This window comes from Pygocentrus nattereri, chromosome 12, assembly GCF_015220715.1.
Source record: "Pygocentrus nattereri isolate fPygNat1 chromosome 12, fPygNat1.pri, whole genome shotgun sequence".
Lineage (NCBI taxonomy): Eukaryota > Metazoa > Chordata > Actinopteri > Characiformes > Serrasalmidae > Pygocentrus > Pygocentrus nattereri.
In genome coordinates this window covers 11,099,305-11,121,235 of record NC_051222.1, presented here as the reverse complement: position 1 = coordinate 11,121,235, position 21,931 = coordinate 11,099,305, and the positions used below count along the sequence as shown (strand labels likewise).

Sequence of the window (21,931 nt, the reverse complement as noted above, 5' to 3'; positions counted from 1 at the left end):
GTTACAAGTGGACCTCGGGGTGGGGAATAAAAGCCAAGAAAATACTGAAACTTGGGCCCTTTAAACGACCTCCAGGCCACTAGATGGAAGCGTGCTTCTTCGCGTAAAGCCGTCCTGCGCTGATTCTCTTTAACTCAATTTTGAGACGGGCTGAGCCCCAAACTGCTATCTAGTGGACATGCAGTGCACTAGATGTGCCTTTAAACCATTATGTCGTAACCGCTGTAGTGCACTATCAAGGGGATAGGGAGGCATTTGAGACACGGTCAACGTGTACTTATGAATACGCCCATCAATAACATAACAGAAGTAGGCTGCGTTTGTCGGAGAGGTCAGACTTTTCCTTGGCTATAAAGATTACTGTTGCTCGGACAGTAAGGTTTACTGACCGTATTGTCTTCAGCCCGAAGATACTCTCAGGTAGGTTTGTACTGCATTTGAAATCATTTGAATTGTTTACGGACTGTCCAGTATACAAGGTAGCTGGAGTGATTGTTATTATGCGTGATATAAGGCACCTGTAGTGTGGCGTAACTTCAAACAACTGCTTTTAGCGTTTGACCTGAAAATTGTCGACACTTTATCTTTCAACGTCTATAATTAGACGCGGAACAGCATTAGAATTGGGAGAATTAGACACCCTTGATATCATTTTGTGTTGAGTTAGCTAAGCTAGGTTAGTATTTGGCACTGCGAGTTTCTTCCACTCGCGTTAACTTAGCGAACCTCACACAAAACAAACAAACAAACAAACGCAGCTAGCTAGCCCAGCTAACAATTTACCGAATGGTTGCGTTTAAAAAAACACATTGTGTTACATTTTAGCTTCACCGTAAAGCCTTAAACTGTTTAACTCACAAGGCACCGACTTAAATTTGGGTCTCCTCAGACTTTGAAACTATGAAACAACGTTAAAGCTAGTAAAGCTAACTAGCTAATAACGCCAACCTGCAGTTCACAGTTACTTCATGCCAAACCAGCGGAATTAGCGTTAAGTTATCAGTGCCTAACTTGTTGTGTATCTCTGTTCTGACAGACCGTTTTACGTTATTTTTAGCTAGATTGATTTTAAATAAGGTCAGAATTATCGGTACATGCGTATGTTGTTGTTAGCAGGAAAAAAAATGACGTTTTTAGTTGTGGTGTCGTCAAAAATATATAACTGTAAATTGAAGGTATAATATTCCAGCAGGAATAGGATTTCCTCACATTGTATAACCTACGTTATTAAACTGTTTTGTATGATGATCAGGTGGAATAATAAATATTAAAGACATATTTCACTAAAAGAACTGAGCAGCATGTTGAGCTACATTGGTTTACTCAACAGATGAGCTTCGTTCTCTCCGTGTTTGTGCAATGCCTCATGTCACTCATGTGACTGTTCACTCAGTTTGCACTGTCAGCGGTTCGTCTGAAACATATTGGTCAGGATATCAAATGTATGAGCAGAAGAACTGACCATGAGTGATAGACAGTGGCCTTTCATGTCTGACCAAAATATCTCCAGTCCAGAGGAGGAAGGACAGCTATTTCAGAGGCACTCATTGTAATTTAGGCGGTGGATCAACTGGAGTTCTTAAACATTGTGTCCACTCACTGTCCACTCCTACCTTGTCAGTCCACCTTGTAGATGTAAAGTCAGAGATGATAGCTCATCTGCTGCTGCACACTTTGTGTTGGTCATCCTCTTGTCCTTCATCAGTGGTCACAGGACGCTGCCCAGAGGACGCTGTTGGCTGGATGTTTTTGGTAGCTGGACTATTCTCAGTCCAGCAGTGACACTGAGGTGTTTTTAAAAACTCCAGCAGCACCGCTATGTCTGGTCCACTCAGACCAGCACAACACACACTAACACACCACCACCACATCAGTGTTACTACTGCAGTGCTGAGAATGATCCGCTGCCCAAATAGTACCTGCTCTAAAGTGGTCCTGTGTGGGTTCTGACCACTGAAGAACAGGGTAAAAGGGGGTCTAATAAAGTATGCAGAGAAACAGATGGATTAGTCCGCAATTGTAGTACTACAAAGTGCACCTACACCCACCGGCCACTTTATTAGGTACAGTTGCTTGTTAACGCAAATAGCTAATCAGCTAATCAGCCAATCACATGACCGCAACTCAGTGCATTTAGGCATGTAGAGGTGGACAAGACAACTTGCTGAAGTGCAGACCGAGCATCAGAGCGGGGAAGAAAGGTGATTTATGTGACTTTGAACATGGCGTGGTTGTTGGTGCCATACGGGCTGGTCTGAGTATTTCAGAAACTGCTGATCTACTGGGATTTTCACACACAACCATCTCTAGGGTTTACAGAGAACGGTCCGAAAAATAGAAAATATCCAGTGAGCGGTCAGTTGTGTGGATGAAAATGCCTTGTCAATGTGAGAGGTCAGAGGAGAATGGGCAGGCTGGTTCAAGATGATAGAAAGGCAACAGGAACTCAAATAACCAACCAAAATCTCTGAGGAACGTTTCCAACACCTTGTTGAAAGTATGTCATGAAGAATTAAGGCAGTTCTGAAGGCAAAAGGGGGTCCAAACTTTTACTACCAAGGTGTACCTAATAAAGTGGCTGGTGAGTGCATATAGTAAGCGGAGCTGATAAAATGGACAATGAGGTTAGAAACAAGGAGGGGGTGTAATGTTGTAGCTGATCACTGTACATTCATAGCTGGCTTAAACCTAGACATTTGCTTTGTATGTAGCAAAGTTTACATCAGATTTATTGTTGATGTGGTCCCTACCTGAGGAACGCTCGACTGCATGTTCCATGAAAAGAGCAGAATTCTTAAGAGCACTGTTTAATCAGTTTAATGCAAGACAACATGCGAAAAATTGAATAAAAAGCATAGTGTAGAGTTTTTAAAGGCCGTTTTTAAATGTGACCCTACTGGTGTGTTGTGTTTGTGTATGAGAATGTCGTATGCTTCGTAAAATTGTAAAAACAGCTTTAAGTATCGTGATATTTTTTTTTCCCCCCATATCACCAATTCCTACTAGCAGCTAGTATTTACTTTTCCTGTCAAAAATGTTTCCACTATAGTTTTTTGTAACATTTCAAGTATAGTCAAACAATTTTTCTGCAAAAGTCTGGGGGAAAAAAGTTGTCAGTCTTTGAAAATATTACCACTAATCGCCATTTCCATCATCAAATATTCTAAAGTCTTTAAACTATGGATGAATCAAAGTGGGAATTGCCATGTATGTATCTGCTGATGCCGATGTCGATACATAAATGTTTATAAAATGTAGAAATTCCACTTCATCACAGAGAAATGTAGCACTTGAGGGTTACTAAAGGGCTACAAATGAATAAAATATGGACATTTTAGTGTCTCAGCTTTCAGCTCTTAACCTAGTACAATAAATCCAATACCAAATGTAAGGTTCAAGTGTCCGTAAAGTCCAAGCAAACAAGATGCTGATGCTGATTTAATTCCTTCGTCGTGGTACATCCCTGGTTAAAACATCTTCCCCAAGATTCCCTCAGAAACAAATCTGCTATTAAAGATGTTCACAGGCAAACAGTAATTCAGCAATTCAGTCAGTGCTCGGTTGTCGGATGACCGTTCAGAGCTTTAGTTGCTCTCACAGGTTTAACGCTCTTGTTCCATCTCCTTCTGTCCTCAGCCACCAGCCATGGTGTCCTACGAGAGGCTGAACCCTGAGGAGGTTCAGTTTTCCAGTGCTGCTTTGTTGGATCCCCCGCCTGACGATTCGGGGGATGCTGAGGCAAAGGCAGAAGACTTGGAGCGTCCACTACTGGATCAAACACCACAGTGCACGGTCACTGTTGCTCTGTTGACCCTTGGAGGGCTTATTGTGGTGGTCTTTGGTGTCTGGCTGCTGGGAACTGTGTTTTGGCTGCGTGGTCCACCTTCCATGGAAACTCACAAACCTCCACCACCCGTGGCTCCTTCAGGCCAGAACAAGGGGTGGCAGGGTGGGCCTCAGCCAGAGTCCTGCTCCCTTATCCCAGAAGCCTGGCGGTTTGACTGCTACCCAGAGCGAAGTGTCGTCGTAACCGAGGAGATGTGCCATCAGAGGAACTGTTGCTTCATACAAGTATCGAAGGCAGGTTCACCGGAGCAGAACGGAGTGCCGTGGTGCTTTTATCCGCCAGACTTTCCATCTTATGAGCTGGCGGCTATTAGCAAGACGGAAACAGGCTACAGTGGGAAACTGATCCGTCTGCAGAAGACCTACTACCCTAATGACATCGAGACGCTGCAGTTGGATGTGCTGTATGAGTCCAACAGCAGGCTGCGTGTGAAGGTGAGAACGGGTTTTGTTTAGTATTGTTTGCTTTTCATTAGTTTGCTGTCTTTATAAATAGTCATGTGGACATTGCATATAGAAGTAATAGTTTGGTGAGGAATCAGATGTACAGCTTTCCTCCTAACCAGCCTAGACATACTTGGTTTGCTTCTTTAGATTTCAGCTGAAGCTACGACGCTGATCTACCAGTTAGCCTCTTGTGCTGCTGGAGTTTTTAAATACTCTGTCCGCACACTGTCCTCTCTGTTTGACACTCCTACTTTGCCAGTCCACCTTGTAGATGTAAAGTCATAGATGATAGCTCATCTGCTGCTGCACAGTTTGTAGCGGTCATCCTCTAGTCTCCCATCAGAGGTCACAGGACACTGCCCACAGGACGCTGTTGGCTGGATGTTTTTGGTTCCTAGTCCAGCAGTGACACTGAGGTGTTTGAAAACTCTAGCAGCACTGCTGTGTCTGATCCACTCAGACCAGCACACCACCACCACATCAGTGTCACTGCAGTGCTGAGAATGACCCACCACCGAAACAGATGGACTACAGTCTGTAGAACTATAAAGTGCTCCTATATAGTAAGTGGAGCTGATGAAATGGACAAGGAGGTGTTTTGAATGTTATGGTAGATCAGTTTATAGTTCTCAAACCACGTCCAGTTACAAAGTAATCAAACAGACATTCTTATGCGGTTTTTGACCGTTTTTTTTTTTTTTAAAACATAGTCATCTAAAACTGCACTGAACTGAGTCAAGTTGGCTGTTTTTAATGTTTTTAGCTATTCTAATGTACTTTTGTCCATTTATATAGACAACTGCATTTTGTATAGCATCAAAACACATAAGCAAGTCTATTTGAGATTGAGATTACGTAACTGCTTAATGTGGCTTGAGGGAACTGTATATGCAGTTTGCAGTTCCATGCTAGTTACATTAGCCTCATAGCTTTGGTGCAAAATGAAAGAAGCCAAATTCAGATATCAAATGTGTTCTAGCTGTTCAGTGTTAAGGAGCAAAATTAAATTAGATTTTTTTTTTTCGCTTTCTTTCTTGTGTTTCAGGTAACAGACCCAGCAAAGCAGAGGTATGAGGTTCCCATAGATGTGCCTGTGGTCAAAGAAAAGGCTCCAGATCCCTTGTATACTGTGGAGTTCTCCAAGAAACCGTTCGGGATGGTTGTCAAGAGAAAACAAAACAGCGCAGTGCTGTGAGTGCTGTGCATAAATTTGGTTAATTTGGTTTTATTATAGTGTTTTAATTTTATAGATTTAAGTGCAAAAAAGTGATTGCACATTTTATATTAATGATATTTTTTTTTTCTTAATATTTTCAACTCAGCAACTAAATAAAAATTGTGTGCCAAAGTTTGCAGACAAATGTCATATTTAAGTCCTGTTTTAACTGCTTTCTAGAGAATGTGTAAAATTATTTTCACCCAACAAAACATGTCATTTGATTGGTGGTGTTCAAACTTTTGCATACAGCTGGTCCCTTTTAATACTTTTTTTAATATTGACTCCCACGTGTAACTGTTGGTCTTTTTTAATTTTCAACTTCATTCCAATATTTTAGATTTTGATCTGGGAAACTACATGTATGAAAAGTATGTAGAAGTGATGCATGGATTTATTTTTAAAAACTTGTTGTGGATGACGTATGTTTATGGTGTAAATAGTACAATAGAGCACCGCTGGGTTAAATTGCCCTGACAAAGAATCAGGATTGGGTGAGGGTTAATATAACCATGACTGTTCCAATAAAACTCTCCTTGACTGGCTCCAATAACGACCTTTCAGATCTGATCTGACATCTCTAAAGGATAACACGGTGTCTGGATGTGCACACTGTTCAGTCTAATATGTATCTTCTGAAATTTGTCTAAAGGCTGAACACAACAGTGGCTCCGCTCTTCTATGCGGATCAGTTTCTGCAGATGTCCTCATCATTACCATCGGATTTTGTTTACGGGCTGGGTGAACATCGCTCCAACTTCCTGCATGATGTGCAGTGGAACACGCTGACCATGTGGGCTCGGGATGCAGCACCTGTGGTAAAAACCCTGTTGTAGTTTAAAATTTGATGTTGTGTGCAAAAGTTTGCTTGATCTATATATTTAATTGATTTTCCAAGTGAAAATAAGTAACACATCCTCTCCAGAGATCACACTTCTGCACATTTCAATGCACAATTACTGTTTTCTGGCAGAATTTAACATTGTTTTATGTTTTTTCCGTGTTAAACTCGTGTACTGAAATTTACAGAAAAATGCTATATTTAAGTTTGTTCTCTGCAGAGGATGGTGTTTTTTTTTTTTTTTTCTTTTTTTTTTTTCTTTTTCTACCACTTTGACTTTGTTCACACAGCAGGGAAAAAGTGGCCCAAATCTGATCTTTTTCTCTGTATGTGACACAGATGTGTATCTGTGTGTGAGTGTGAACAGAAAAACACACCGAATCTGATATTTTCAATTCCGATTTAAGACGCTTTCATATGTGTTGCTGAAATCCGACACGTATCCTATCTGTGGCAATTCCACCGAGTCTGAACAGCCAGGTGACTTTTATATCACTTCAACTCAACATTCATGATTTTGAGCTGCTGAGACCTCAAACATTTTGGGTGATGTTTCTATACCAAAGAATTAGAAAAGACTTAAAGAATTTGAGGATGCAAACCAAAGAAGTGGCCGTGGTGGAATAACGTGCCCTTTTTACTGCGAACATTAACGCGTTCTGCATGAAGAGCCCAGTTGTCACCCACTGGTATTTCATAATCGCTCCTGTGATGCTGGCGAAGATTAAACTGAAAGCTCCGGGAGTGACTGGCGTTTGTTGGCAGTCGTGATTGTTTACCTCTGGACGAGCCACATGAAGCATTGTTCTTTTGCACATGAGGTTTAGGAGCTGATCTCTGCAGACTGATGTCGCATACAGATCACATTTAAAAGATGATGTGAACAGCCAAACAAAAAAATCATATTACATGGGAAAGTCAGATTTGGGCCATTTTTACCTGCTGTGTAAACGTAGCTTTTGAAAGTGAGAGCTTTGCATGCAACTGCATATTTTTAGTAAATGGCTGTTGAGACATCCCAGTTATTGTAAGTCAAACTTGCTTTGGTTTTGGAAAATCAATGACTCAGTGAAATTTTTCCTGTCTGTCTCGCTCTCACTCTCATCCTGTAGGAGCTCACAAACCTTTATGGCGTTCATCCATTTTACCTCCTTATGGAGCCTAATGGGCTGGCACATGGATCGTTCTTACTCAACAGCAATGCTATGGGTGAGTTGTTACTGCATGCATATTTGTATGTTAAGTTTAGGGATATGCATATAAGGCTGTGTTGACTTGAAAACTGAAGGAACAACTAACAGTACAGGTGCCTTGTGACTAAAACCAAATCCCACACATTTGATCTCCTTCTTGAATCAACACTCAAACTTTTCAGGTGTTTAAACCAATTTGAATCCAAAAATCTTCAGTATTAGTTATCAATAGATTGGAAAACTAAACTGTTACATCAGTATTTGGGTAAAATCGGCATACCGTTCCAAGGAAGCCGCTAGATTTGTCACAGTTCCAGGATTTTGACGCCAAGTGTAGCATCAGTGCTGTGTAGTAGACAAAACAATGGCCAAAATTAACCACCAGTGGTTCCAAAATGCACTTCATGTTCTTCATAACTTTCATATTTCATAAGCTACATTCAGAAAGTGGATGTCGTGTGAGGCTGTAACTGTCTTCTTTATAGTCAAATAGATGGTGATGTAATTTTAATATACCCTTATAGTAAAAGAAGCTGAAAGTCGACCCATTTTACCACAAATCTGGGCTATAAACTGTAAACGCGTGGCGTCTCTTCAGTGATCTGCTCTGTAAAAATTATTTAAAAAAAAAAAACAAAGAGCGTCCTAAGAGTTTTGGATTTCAGCAGTAAATTGATGATCATAAACATATTGCTATATGCTTACAAACACATTTTCTGTTCATTTGAGGGGCTTTTCCAAAAAAAAAAAAAAAAAAAAAGTTTATTTCATGCAGTTACTGAATAATTTGCCTTACGATTTAGTCACATAAATTCAGATGGAAAAACCAAAATATACCGTGGTGAATAAGAAGAAATTTAGTTAAGAATAATTGGACAATATACTATATTTTGTCAGAAGTGCCGTGCTTTGTGCTAACAATAGGATCTAAAGAAAAAAAAGTACCCTTTGGACTTTTGCTATCTTCAGTAGTTTTATTGCTTGTGAGTCAGGATAAAAACTGAACAGCACACTGTGAAAAGTAGAACAGGTCAGAAGGTGATTTGAGCTGCTGTTGAAGTTTCATTCTAAGACTTCTGTTTATGCAAACTGAATGGAAAAGTACTAAGCAAAATGTTAAAGTATTTATTTGAGTTGAATAAAACCAGTTCAGTTACTTGTTTCCACATGAAGTATGATTTTCTACATGCAGTATGTGGAATGATGATAAAATATAATAAGTAGATTCTGTTGGACCTGTATTAAATTGATGAATGAACAGTTAAAAAAACCCAGTGTTTGTTGTTTTTAGTTTTTTTTTTAAACTTTTCTGTAAAAATACAAATACAATGTATTACAGGCATCGAATTTGCTCATTGCATGTTTGATGGCTGCAAAACAGTCTAAAAACAGGAGCATGTTTTTACCACTATTTACCTCTGTTGCATCACCTTTACTTTTAACAGCACCTAATAATCGTTTAGGGCACAAACTGATCCAGTTTTGGGTTTGGGACAGGGTTTTTTTTTTTTTTTTTGTGGTGCTTTTTCACATTTAATAATGTGGCATACATGTTTAGTGGTTGGTATAGGGTAGTGGGTAATACCTGCCTTCTACGCTGTAGAGTGGGGTTCAGTGCCTACTTGGGTAAGCACCGTACACTATACCAATAGGAGTCCTTGAGCAAGACTCCTAACACTGCCTTCACCTACCTGTGTAAAATGATTAAACTGTAAGTCGCTCTGGATAAGAGCATCTGCCAAATGCCGTGAAGGAAATTGGAGATGGGTCTGGATTTCAGGCAGGCCAGCCTAGCATCTCCAACAGCCTCACTGTTGTATCTCATGCAGAATTTGGCTTGGGGTGGTCATGTTGAAACGAGCATGGATGTGTCCAAAAAGGCGGAGGGCCAGATTCATAAAGCTCTCAATCAGATTTACTGTGCCCTGAAGAGCTCATTCATATCCGAGGATTACTGGCATGTGTACCGCTTGCGTGATGTGAGAATGAAGCATTATCAGTAGTGGACTTTATACCGTAATGCCATAAAATGTACAGTAAAATATAGTGACCTGTATTTGTGCTTTATGCAGAAGAAAAGGAACTGAAAGAAATGCAGCATTGGCTACATTAGACTGCAAAACAACACACATCTGCAATGCATGTGATCCATTTCATGTGCTTCTGACATTCACTGTAAATAAATATTCAAACCCCAAATAGGAGAAGTGAGAAACTTGTTTCTGATTCCCTTTGAATGTAATGACTTCTGTGTTCTCTCCTTAGACTGGATTTTCAAGATGCATCTAGTACATGGCAGATTCCCTAGGTGTTTGCACAGACTTGGGGCTTGTTTCATAGGGAACATCTGTTTTGTTATCACTTGGCTGTTCTCTGGAGCTAGCTTTCTTGAGTGTCCTAGAAACTAGGCCTCTTCCAGAAATATTGCTACCAATTCTGTTGTTCCTCTTTTGCTAGTTTTTGTGTTTTTCCTGTTACTTCTCTGAGAGAGCATATCTACGTTCTTACCTTTTTAGCTTGCCTCTCAGAGGCTTTCTGCTCTGCCTTTTGAGGCTCACCAATGTGATGACAAATTTATCCATGGCTATCAAAGTTTGATGTGGCTAGTCATTTGGCTAAGCATAGTTCTCTAGTGCTTTACATTGTGCTGTCTCTGAGGTTAGAATCCCAAGTCGAGTTTGAGTTCAATTCAAGTCCTAAGTGTCTGGACTGCGAGTTCAAGCAGTGTCCCGAGTTTCCTGGTTGCCAGTCCAAGTGTAGTCTCAAGTCACTGAAGTGAGCTTCTTGAGTATCTGCGATGTGAAGCAGAGTGAGTCTTAATCTTTGAGGTTTGAGTTAGAATCCCTTGAATTTGCATTTCTGGTCTTTGAGTTGTGAATTTGAGTTGTGTGTCAGGTCTCTGGGTTGCGAGACCAGGCCATGTTTCACGTCTCTGGGTTGCAAGTCCGAGTTGTTTCGTAACTCTAGATTGTGAGTCTGAGTTGTTTTGCATCTATGGGCTGCAAGTCAGAGTAGTGTCTTGCGTTTCTGGGTTGCAAGTCCGAGCCGTGTCTCTGGGTTGGTCACGTAATGCCAGTAACCGCATGAAGCCGAACATTAACACAATAATAAGGAGGTTTCTTTTTAGTAAAACTCATGGAAGTTCAGTTATGTCGCCTTTATGTAAATACAAGTAGTGTAATTTTCCCCTGGATGTCCTGTTGTTATGCTAACTCTAGCTAGTATTAAAAGCAATGACCATTTTTTACTTTTCATTAGTGTAAATGCTTTTTTCAGATGTTGTTCTTCAGCCAGCCCCTGCGCTCACATGGCGCACGATTGGAGGAATACTGGACTTGTATATCTTTCTTGGTCCTGATCCTGGCTCTGTGATTGGAGAGTATCTGGAGGTTGTAGGTATGTGTTAAAGGCTTTTTTAAAATTATTATTATTTATTTTTATTATTAGTAAATGTAGTGCATGAAATCCCAGTCACCGTCTTAGTAACCAGTCTGTGTTTCATCTCCAATTAGGAAAGCCTGCTATGCCTCCATACTGGGCTTTGGGTTATCATCTTTGTCGGTGGGGCTATGACTCCAGTAATAACACCTGGGATGTCGTGAGAGCAATGAGGAACTATGGGATCCCTCAGGTACACTAGTTGTTCAGTTTTTTGCTATTTTAAATTCTGTGTGAGAGAGATTGACTGAGAGAAAGATAAAAGTATTATAAACTACAGATACTTTAAGTGCAAGTATTTGATTTCTAAAGTGGTGCTAAGCTCTCATTTCAGAATCACTGCTGGAAATCATAGTAAGAGTGTGGGAGCTAGAAGTTCTCTTTTAGAGTGGGCGCTAGAGGCTCTACGTTGTGCTGGGCAGCTTTCATCAACACCAGTACTGATGTAACATGATGATATTCACTTTTAGTTTTAGAAATGATGGATAACTAAATATGGTATTAACTGCATTGTATGTATTTTCCGTTCCACCTTAGATAGAGCAGCAGTTGTACCTCTACAGGCACCTGAGTGTAACTGCTGCACCATTTAAGGTGAAATTTTAGAGAAGCCAGTTTCTGCTTTGTTCAGTTTCATTCATCTCATAATGGGTGCCCCACATATTTGTACTTCTGGCTGTCAGACACTGCTGGAATTAAGAAAATATTAGTCATTCATGCTTCACGACCGTCTGGTCCACGGCTTGTTTCGTCAGCTCATCTGATGCAGCTGACAGTTATGCGGCTTCTCAGGTGATGCAAGAGGAAACAGAATCGGGACAATCAATTTGGTCCAAAACTCCAAAAGCCATGTCTGTGGGTCTGCTGTTTTCCTTTTGAAATATTGATGGACAGTACGGAAGCATCAAGCAGTCACCACCACAGCATTATAATAATCTATAGTTTCAGTTTAGTTCTACTCTGCTGCATCGAAATTGTAGGTTTTACCGCAGAGAATCATTTTCCAGGCATCTTTTTTTACTTCTTTTGGCTTCCATTCAGGGGTGTAGCTAGAGCTTTTAGAATGGGTTGGCCAGGTAAGAGATTTTATAGAGTTTAAAATGGCTTTACTTTATAAAAGTGACATACTGATGCATTGTTTTTTTCTCAGAACATTGTATCTGTCATTTCCACATGAATGAAGTACTACATCAATACAACCATTGCTGAAAGTAAACGGTGTTGAAGTGACACATTTTAGTTGTGCATGAGGAAATAATGTGTTTGATTCAAGTATATCAAATGTCATTTATTTCAGTGCACGGTGTTAAAATTTTATAGACAGGCCATAGAAATGATTAATTTAGGCTGCTCTTGCTAAGTCCAATATGTGGAAATCTAGCCAGACAGGTCTGAAATAAGGTAACCTACAATACGTGCATGTATTAAACTGTAAAAATGTAATTAGTCTGCATGGAAAAATGATTGTAGCTGACTGTTTTATCTCACCATTGCACAGCCGACACAGCATAATTTGGCTCAGAGTGCAGCACTGCAGATAGGCCGCAGCACCATTCACTCACTTTAAGATCATAGCAAGATCTCTACCTCACTGACTTCAGTAAATGTTCACCATAAAGCGTACTTGGTGCTTTATTGATGGTGGTTGAATTTCCATAACTAGGGCCTTGGCTACACCGCTGCTTCCATTATAAGCATGTTTTGAATCAACCCATTTGTCTTGTTATTTCCAAGTACAGGAAAGGATTGACCATAGTAATGGATTATATGCTATACTTCATTAAGGGATTTGTGTTTGTTCTCTGGGTCACACTGCAGCATTAGCAGTTTACGGTATCTCGTGTGATTTTTCTAAGGCAGTGTTAATTGCAGTGACTATCAACAAGATGCATTTGTTCATAAACAGACATGAAAGACAAGGGAATGTTGGTGGCCAAGTATAATTAAATCTTATCTAGTTAAAATCATCTCATGCATTCATATTCTAACTCATCTGAATTCTAACTCATAATCTCTGAGGCTGTTAACGTTCACAAGGATAAATCTGTTTACTGATAAATCTCTTTTCGTCTAAATAACCATTAGAAAAGGCCTAGGCTTAGCAGTAAATCCAGGATCTGTACACCACTAAATACACAGCTTTTTGTTTTCATATTTTATGTGTAGCTGTAACTTTACCATTCTTGGGTTTTTATTGCTTCGTCTATATTGTGTTCTTTCCTATTTTGTCCATTTCATTATTCTATATTTCATAAAACGTTCTCTGCTTAGGGAAAATAAATGAAGGTGCTCCAGTGCTTGTAATGTTTGGCCGGGTGAGGCTAACGCATGATGATTCGGGAAATCATAAGATGTTTGTTTCAGTCTGTATTTTGTTTGTGTTTTAGGACGTACAGTGGAATGACATTGACTACATGGACCGTGCTCTGGACTTCACCATTGACCCTGTGAAATTTTCAACCCTGCCTGACCTCGTGAAAGACCTTCACATACACAACCAGCGCTATGTCATGATTCTGGTAAACACACTTTTGCTTGAACATCCGTTTGCACGTAGGCAGAATTTGCTGTATTTTTACTTCATTTTTCCCATATTTTAGAAAAGATTATCGAGAATCAAGGAATCAAAACTTATGTTTACGTTAGAATTCTTAAGTTTTAGATTTTATTTAAAATTATTATTAATGTATTAATTTAAAAAAGTAAAGTTGGTAGATGCTTTCCTCACCTTTTAACTAAGATCATTACAGTGATCTCTGAGTGAACTCTGCTTGTAACAAAAGCATGAACAGGTTTTTCCTTTGGTTTCCTGTGTCTACCTAGTTTTCTCAGTGGGGGAATTTGCTCACTCAGCATGTATGTCCATGTGTGTTATATGAAAAACAAGCCTTATTTTTTTTCCCCCCTTCCATTGTCCAATGACTCATACATTGAGAATGTCTATGGATATATAATTTTAAGTTGTTGTGGTTGTGGTTGTGGTTGTTGTTGTTGTGGTTGTGGTGTAGAAGAATATAGAATTATTTTTAATTCTCAAAAATAACAGCCAGTGAATTGTAAATCAAATGGATTCGCTGTCAGCTCAAAGATTCACACCTCGTCGTCCACGATCAGTGTTCTTTCACTACCCAGCATTCATTATGTTTCATACAACTGTTGGAATGATAGCCCCTGATTTAGAGCCTAATAAATCCAGAGGTGATATTTTGACTGATTGTTTGTACAACAAAAATGACTTATGAAAAACTTGGTTCTTTAGCTTCACATACCAAACCTGACACATGAATCCTAGGTGTGACTCTGAGTTTTATCCCACATGTAAACAGTCACTTAAGCAGCTTTTTATCATTTGAGAAATATCATCAAAGTTCAGCCTTTGCTCTCTCAGAGGAACGCAGTGAAACCTGTTCATGCGTTTGTTACAAGCAGAGTTGATCACTGTAATGATCTTCTGACTGGATTTCCTAAAAAAAGACAGTACATCCCTTACAACTCGTACAAAATGCAGCAGCATCCTAAAGAGAACAGCACTGAGAGATCAGATCAGTCCTGTTCCAAAAGAACTGCACTGGCTGCCTGCATCATTCAGGACAGATTTTAAAGTTGTTTTACTAGTTTTTAAAGCTCTGAATGACCTTAAAGCACAACTTGCATCCCAGAGTGTCTGTCTATGATCTAAGATCTGCAGATAGTGGCCGTCTACAAATATCCTCTTTAAAATACAGAAAACTTGGAGACTCTGTTATTCCGCTTCTAAACTGTGGAGCTCAATTCTACCTTTTATTAGACAATTAAGCTCAGTGCTCACTTTTAAAAAGCATCTAAAAATGTATATCTAACATTTAGTTAAAACTGTACGTCTCACAGTTTTTAACTTCTAATTTGATCTGTTTCACTGTCTTCTGATTCTAAATAAATACTAATGATTTTATCAACTGTCTAGAACACTTTGAGCTGCCACTGGCATGAAAAGTGCTATGTAAATAAAATTATTATTTATTAGTATTATTATTATTAGGCTTCCGTGTTAACCAGATAAGGAAAAAAAAAAATAATCAGCTCACCTCCAAAAATCCTCCTGAAAGCAGTTTTTCAGATGTTTCTCTTGCTGTCGATGTTATCAGAAGGGCGTTTCAGGTCTTTAACCCAAGAAGTCCTGCTTTAGAGGTGACTCTACTCTAGAGGGCGCTGTAGGATTTGAGAGAGCATGTTTAGATCAAAATGTGTGTAACATGCATTGTTTTATAACATTTTTGCAAACTCTTGTTTGGCAAATAAGTGTTTTTGCTCTGTTTCTTATCTTCAGGATCCTGGCATTAGCAGTACTCAGCCAGCAGGTTCCTACTTGCCTTTTGAGGAGGGAATAAAGCAGGGCATCTTCATCAACAAGTCCAGTGGAGACACCCTCATTGGCAAGGTGTGCAGGCGTTGTTTATATGCATCACTCACAAATCAGTCATTTTCCTCAGTGCTGAATCAGACTTGATTTAAATGGAGTTCCTCCTTTGCCAGAATTGCACAATATAGACTATCTGTGCTGGCTCTCTCAAGATGCAGAGCTACTAATTATTCTATTTATTTTTTATTTTTTAACTATTTGAAATGGAAGCTTTTTTTTCTATTTTGTGTAGAATAATACGTTAAGCAATTTAGATTTAAATATAAAACTATTATTATTATTATTATTATTATTATTATTATTATTAAATATTTCAAGTATTTTTGGGTAAAAAAAGTTGTTTAATGATAAACAATACCTTACATACCTTACATTTAGTGCTATTTGAAAGTTATCTGCCTTGAGATTTGATCACCAAATATAAGGCGTTCTGAATATTCTCTACATAGAGTCTTCTACATCTCTATTTATCATTCTGGATTTTTGTAGCTTCCTGCCAATTGTTTGAAATCTGTAAAGGTATGTAGGACTAGCATATCAAAGTCATTACGCAGAAAATTACACTGAGGTATAAACATTTTTGCTTGTCCACGCTTTGCCTTTATTACACTTTTCATTCTTTTCAGGAGGCTTGTGTTCCGTCTTATGCGTTGGTTTCATTTTCTGCTTCTTGCAATCCAAATAATTCCAAACGCATTCAGTGATGTTGAGTTCTGGACTCTAGGATGGCAGGTTTATTGTTCTGAGAACACCAGCAGCTTCTTTGATTGATAAGTACGCCTTGATCGTCTCAGCAGTGAGTTTGGGCTCATTATATCGCTGTAGAATGAATCTCTTTCTTTGCGATTCATTGCGATTTGTTTGTACCTGCCAACATTCATGATGCCTTCAATTAAAAGCAAATAACCAACTCCAGATGTTATGGACCCCCAAACTTGAACCAACACCCCACCAGGTTTGACTGATGGTTGTAGGCACGGTTTAGAGTCTTTCCTTGCTTCAGTATTTCCAAAGATTTCAAATTTAGACTCATCAGTCTATAATTCCTCCACATCTTCAAGGTCTAACGTCTTGTGTGCAAGGTAATAAACAATGGCAAATATACAATTTTCTTTTTTTATACAATGTGCCATTTTGCTAAATAAGGCCCTTGATCTTGAGGCTATAAACTAAGCAAAAATTCCACTTTTGTTGAAAGGCTCGTGTTCCATTGTTCCAGAACGTTCAAGGACGTATTTGCGTTCATGTTCTTTATAGGTGCTGTGTGATGGGACTTTAATTTACCGACTGATTGGTTCTTCCACAGGTTTGGCCTGGACTTACAGCTTTCCCAGACTTTTCCAACCCAGACACACATGAGTGGTGGTACCAGAACTTGAAGAAATTTCATGATAAAGTCCCTTTTGATGGACTGTGGATTGTAAGTGCAGATGATCTCTTTTTAATGATCGAATCAATGTCAGAACATTCACTCTGTCTGTTGTCTGTATAACTGCTGCCTTTTTTCTCTGTCCAAATGCCATCTCTCTTTTTAGGACATGAATGAACCATCTAATTTCTTTGATGGGTCTATCGATGGCTGTCCCAGCAATGACTTGGAGAACCCTCCTTATACACCAGGTTGAGTATTTTTTTCAGTTGTATGCATTCTTGAGTTGTTTTTCTTTGATAGTGCTTGAAAAACACAAAGTAAACTCAAATGATCTGGGGGCTTCTAGACAAGTTCGCTTCTCCAAGGGGTCTGGTTAAAAAAATGATGTGGGGGGGGGGGTTTACTTTTTGTGTATCTTATTTATGTAGCCAGGTGGAGTGTCTGGTGAGGTTGAAATAAATCTGCCGAACAGATGAAAATATTTAGCTGCAGAAAAATGAAAACAAAATGATTCACAGGCCAGATTTAACCCTAAAAGTCTTTAAAACAAAAAATAATCTACCAGCCATCCATCCATCCCATCCCATCCATCCATCCATCCATCCATCCATCATCTTCCGCTTCTCCGGGGTTCGGGTCGCGGGGGCAGCATCCTGAGCAATGAAGCCCAGACCTCCCTTTCCCCAGCCACTTCCACTAGCTCCCTGGGAGGGATTCCGAGGCGCTCCCAGGCCAGCTGGGTGATATAGTCACGCCAGCGTGTCCTGGGTCTTCCCTGGGGTCTCCTCCCCGGTGGACTTGCCTGTGACACCTCCCAAGGGAGGCGCCCAGGAGGCATCCTAACAAGATGCCCGAACCACCTCAACTGGCTCCTCTCGACGCGAAGAAGCAGCGGCTCTACTCCGAGTCCCTCCCGGATGACCGAACTTCTCACCCTATCTCTAAGGGAGAGTCCAGCCACCCTGCGGAGGAAACTCATTTCGGCCGCTTGTATTCGCGATCTCGTTCTTTCGGTCATTACCCAAAGCCCATGACCATAGGTGAGGGTGGGAATGTAGATCGACCAGTAAATCGAGAGCCTTGCCTTATGGCTCAGCTCTTTCTTTACCACAACAGACCGGTAAAGAGCCTGCATCACTGCTGACCCAGCACCAATCCGCCTGTCCATCTCCCGCTCCCTTGTACCATCACTCGTGAACAAGACCCCGAGATACTTAAACTCCTCCACTTGAGGCAAGAGCTCGTCCCGGACCCAGAGAGGGCTCTCCACCCTTTCCCGCGTGAGAACCATGGCCTCGGATTTGGAGGTACTGATCCTCATCCCGGCCGCTTCACACTCGGCTGCAAACCGATCCAGTGAAAGCTGAAGTTCACGGCCTGATGTCCCCAATAGGACCACATCATCTGCAAACAGCAGCGATGTGACCCTGAGGTCAACAAACCGGACACCCTCCATCCCCTGACTGCGCCTAGAAATTCTATCCATAAAAATTATGAATAGAATCGGTGACAAAGGGCAGCCCTGATGGAGTCCAACTCTCACTGGGAAAAAGTCTGACTTACTGCCGGCCATGCGAACCAAACTCCTGCTTTGTTTGTACAGGGCCTGAATGGCTCGTAGCAAAGAGCCATGTACCCCGTACTCCCGAAGCACCTCCCACAGAATACCCCGGGGAACACAGTCGAATGCCTTCTCCAAATCCACAAAGCACATGTGGACTGGTTGGGCAAACTCCCATGAACCCTCCAGAATCCTGGAGAGGGTAAAGAGTTGGTCCAATGTTCCACGACCAGGGCGGAACCCGCACTGCTCCTCCTGAATCCGAGGTTCGACTATAAGCCGGACTCTCTTCTCCAGTACCCCTGCATAGACCTTACCAGGGAGGCTGAGGAGTGTGATTCCCCTGTAGTTGGAACACACCCTCCGGTCCCCCTTTTTAAAAAGAGGCACCACCACCCCAGTCTGCCAATCCAGTGGCACCACCCCTGATGTCCACGCAATGTTGAAAAGGCGTGTCAGCCAAGACAGCCCCACAACATCCAGAGCCTTGAGGAACTCACGACGGATCTCATCCACCCCTGCAGCCCTGCCGCCAAGGAGCTTTTTAACTACCTTAGCGACTTCAGCCTATTCCTGTGTCCCCAGACTCTGCCTCCTCACTGGAGAACGTGTTGGTGGGATTGAAAAGGTTCTCAAAGTATTCCTTCCACCGCCCAATGACGTCTTCAGTCGAAGTCAGCAGCACACCATCTCCACTATATACAGTGCTAGTGGCACACTGCTTTCCCCTTCTGAGTCGCCTGACGGTTTGCCAGAATCTTTTCGGAGCCGACTTAGTCACTTTCCTAGGCCTCACCGAACTCTTCTCACACCCGGGTTTTTGCCTTGGCAACGACTGAAGCCGCAGATCGCTTGGCCTGTCGATACCTGCCAGCTGCCTCTGGTGTCCCACAGGCCAACTATGTCCGGTAGGACTCCTTCTTCAGCTTGCCGGCATCTCTCACCTGGGGTGTCCACCACCGGGTTTGAGGATTACTGCCCCGACAGGCACCAACTACCTTGCGACCACAGCTACAGACAGCCGCTTCAACAATGGAGGAGCGGAACATGGCCCATTCTGAGTCAATGTCCCCCACCTCCCCCGATATCTGGTCAAAGTTCTGACGGAGGTGTGAGTTGAAGATCAATCTGACAGGTTCTTTTGCCAGACGTTCCCAGCAAACCCTCACTACACGTTTGGGTTTGCCTGGTCTGACTGGCATCTTCCCCCACCACCTGATCCAACTCACCACCAGGTGGTGATCAGTTGACAGCTCAGCTCCTCTCTTTACCCGAGTGTCCAGTACACATGGCCGCAAGTCCGCTGACACGACTACAAAGTCAATCATTGAACTGCGGCCTAGGGTGTCCTGGTGCCATGTGCACTTATGGACATCCTTGTGTTCAAACATGGTGTTCGTTATGGACAAACTGTGGTTTGCACAGAAGTCCAAAAACTGAACACCACTCGGGTTCAGATCAGAGAGGCCATTCCTCCCAATCACACCCCTCCAGGTCTTACTGTCGTTGCCCACGTGAGCGTTGAAGTCCCCCAGTAGGACAATCGAGTCTCCAGGAGGAGCACTTTCAAGCAGCCCTTCCAAGGACTCTATGAAGACTGGGTATTCTGAACTGCTGTTCGGTGCATAAGCACAGACAACAGTCAGGACCCGTTCCCCAACCCAAAGGCGTAGGGAAGCTACCCTCTCGTCCACCGGAGACAACCCCAACATACAGGGGCTATGAGAAAGCCCACACCTGCCCGCCGCCTCTCACCATGGGCAACTCCAGAAAAGAAAAAAGTCCAGCCCCTCTCAAGGAGATTGGACCCAGAGCCCAAGCTGTGTGTTGAGGTGAGCCCGACTATATCTAGCCGGTATCTCTCAACCTCGCGCACCAACTCAGGCTCCTTCCCCGCCAGTGAGGTAACGTTCCAAGTTCCAAAAGCCAGTTTCAGCAACCGAGGATCAGAACGCCAAGGCCCACGCCTTCGGACACTGCCCGATCCACAATGCACCGCACCCCTACTACTGCCCCTCCCATCGGTGGTGGGTCGATGGGAGGGGGGACTCATGTAGCTCCTTCGGGCTGGGCCCGGCCGGGCACCATGAGTGAATGCCCGGCCACCAGACGCTCGCTGGCGAGCCCCTCCCCCAGGCCTGGCTCCAGGGTGGGGCCCCGGTAACCCTGATCCGGGCAGGGTACACAAGTCCTGCTTTGTTGTCCTCATAGGGGTGGTTATGGATCACACTTTGTCTGGCCTGTCACCTAGGACCAGTTTGCCATGGGAGACCCTACCAGGAGCTTTTGCTCCAGACAACATAGCTCCTAGGGTCCTTCAAGCACACAAACCTCTCCACCACGATAAGGTGGTGATCCATGGAGAGGAAAAAATAATCTACCTTGAATTCTAAATAGTATTTTCATATATTATTGTTATGTCCAGGGAACTAAAATGGCATAGGAGCATCTCTATTAGATCTTAATGACCTTAATGAGTGTCAAGGTTTAAAGTGCATAACTATGCAAATTATAAACACCCCTTTGACGCCCCACTTCTGAAGGCATAGCTTCCCCCCGCTATGCTGCACATGAGGCAGAGCAGAAGCAAAGTTCCCACTGTAATGTTAATAACCAGAAGGATTCTGTCTTTTACTCACTCAGTTTCACTCACTCGGAGTGAGTGAGTCCCAGAATGAACCTGAATGGTGGTGTGTAAAGCTGTTTGACCTTCTCACTAAGCTAACTTCTGGTGCGAATAATTATATTGAAGCAAGAGTAGCTTAAACTAACAGATCCACACACAAATACAGTTTCACCTGCTCAGATTTGAGTCTTTTTCCCTCAAAATGTGATCTGGAATGACTGTGTCATAGTGTGGTGAAGCTGCAGCGTGCTAAGCTACTACAGTAGAACGCTACTTGCTGTTACACAACTCTACACACCCACATGTTTATCTCTACTAGATGGGTAATATAAATTTGACACCTGTATAATATAAATTATCTACATTGTTTATATACGCCGATCAGCCATAACATTATGATCTTTGTCTCTATGCTCATCGTCGATTTTATCAGCTCCAAATACTCTATAGGTGCACTCTGTAGTTCTACAGTTACAGACTGTAGTCCATCTGTTTCTCTGCAGACTTTGTTAACCCTCTTTTACCCTGTTCTTCAGTGGTCAGGACCCGCATGGACCTTCACAGAGCAGGTACTATTAGGGGGGTGGGTCATTCTCAGCACTGCCGTAACAGTGATGTGGTGGTGGTGTGTTAGTGTGTGTTGTGCTGGTCTGAGTGGATCAGACACAACAGTGCTGCTGGAGTTTTTAAACACCTCAATGTCTCTGCTGGACTGACAATAGTCCACCAACTAAAAATATCCAGCCAACAGCGCCCTGTGGGCAGCGTCCTGTGACCACTGATGAAGGACTAGAGGATGACCAACACAAACTGTGCAGGAACAGATGAGCTGTCGTCTCTGACTTTACACCTACAAGGTATGAGCATCTAATAGTGGGCAGTAGTGGACACTGTTTAAAAACTTCAGCAGCAAAGCTGTGTCTGATCCACTCGTACCAGTGCAACACACACTAACACACCACGACGTCAGTGTTACTGCAGTGCTGAGTGAT

At 42.0% G+C, this 21,931-nt stretch overlaps 1 protein-coding gene across 2 annotated transcripts in view; it reads left to right on the top strand.

Moving 5' to 3' along the window:
- The first annotated feature begins 286 nt into the window (after positions 1 to 286).
- Positions 287 to 21,931, top strand: part of si:ch73-12o23.1 (lysosomal alpha-glucosidase) — a 29,527-nt gene continuing 7,882 nt past the window's right edge. For both annotated transcript variants that reach the window (XR_005131152.1, XM_017717425.2), the window contains exons 1-11: positions 287 to 420; positions 3,637 to 4,281; positions 5,339 to 5,484; positions 6,162 to 6,327; positions 7,463 to 7,559; positions 10,820 to 10,939; positions 11,056 to 11,174; positions 13,369 to 13,500; positions 15,288 to 15,398; positions 16,687 to 16,800; positions 16,916 to 17,000. Coding sequence is in view for 1 of the 2 variants with exons in the window: in XM_017717425.2 (XP_017572914.1) it covers positions 3,646 to 4,281; positions 5,339 to 5,484; positions 6,162 to 6,327; positions 7,463 to 7,559; positions 10,820 to 10,939; positions 11,056 to 11,174; positions 13,369 to 13,500; positions 15,288 to 15,398; positions 16,687 to 16,800; positions 16,916 to 17,000 (1,726 nt within the window). In the remaining variant the exon portion in view is untranslated. The remainder of the gene's footprint in view (positions 421 to 3,636; positions 4,282 to 5,338; positions 5,485 to 6,161; positions 6,328 to 7,462; positions 7,560 to 10,819; positions 10,940 to 11,055; positions 11,175 to 13,368; positions 13,501 to 15,287; positions 15,399 to 16,686; positions 16,801 to 16,915; positions 17,001 to 21,931) is intronic.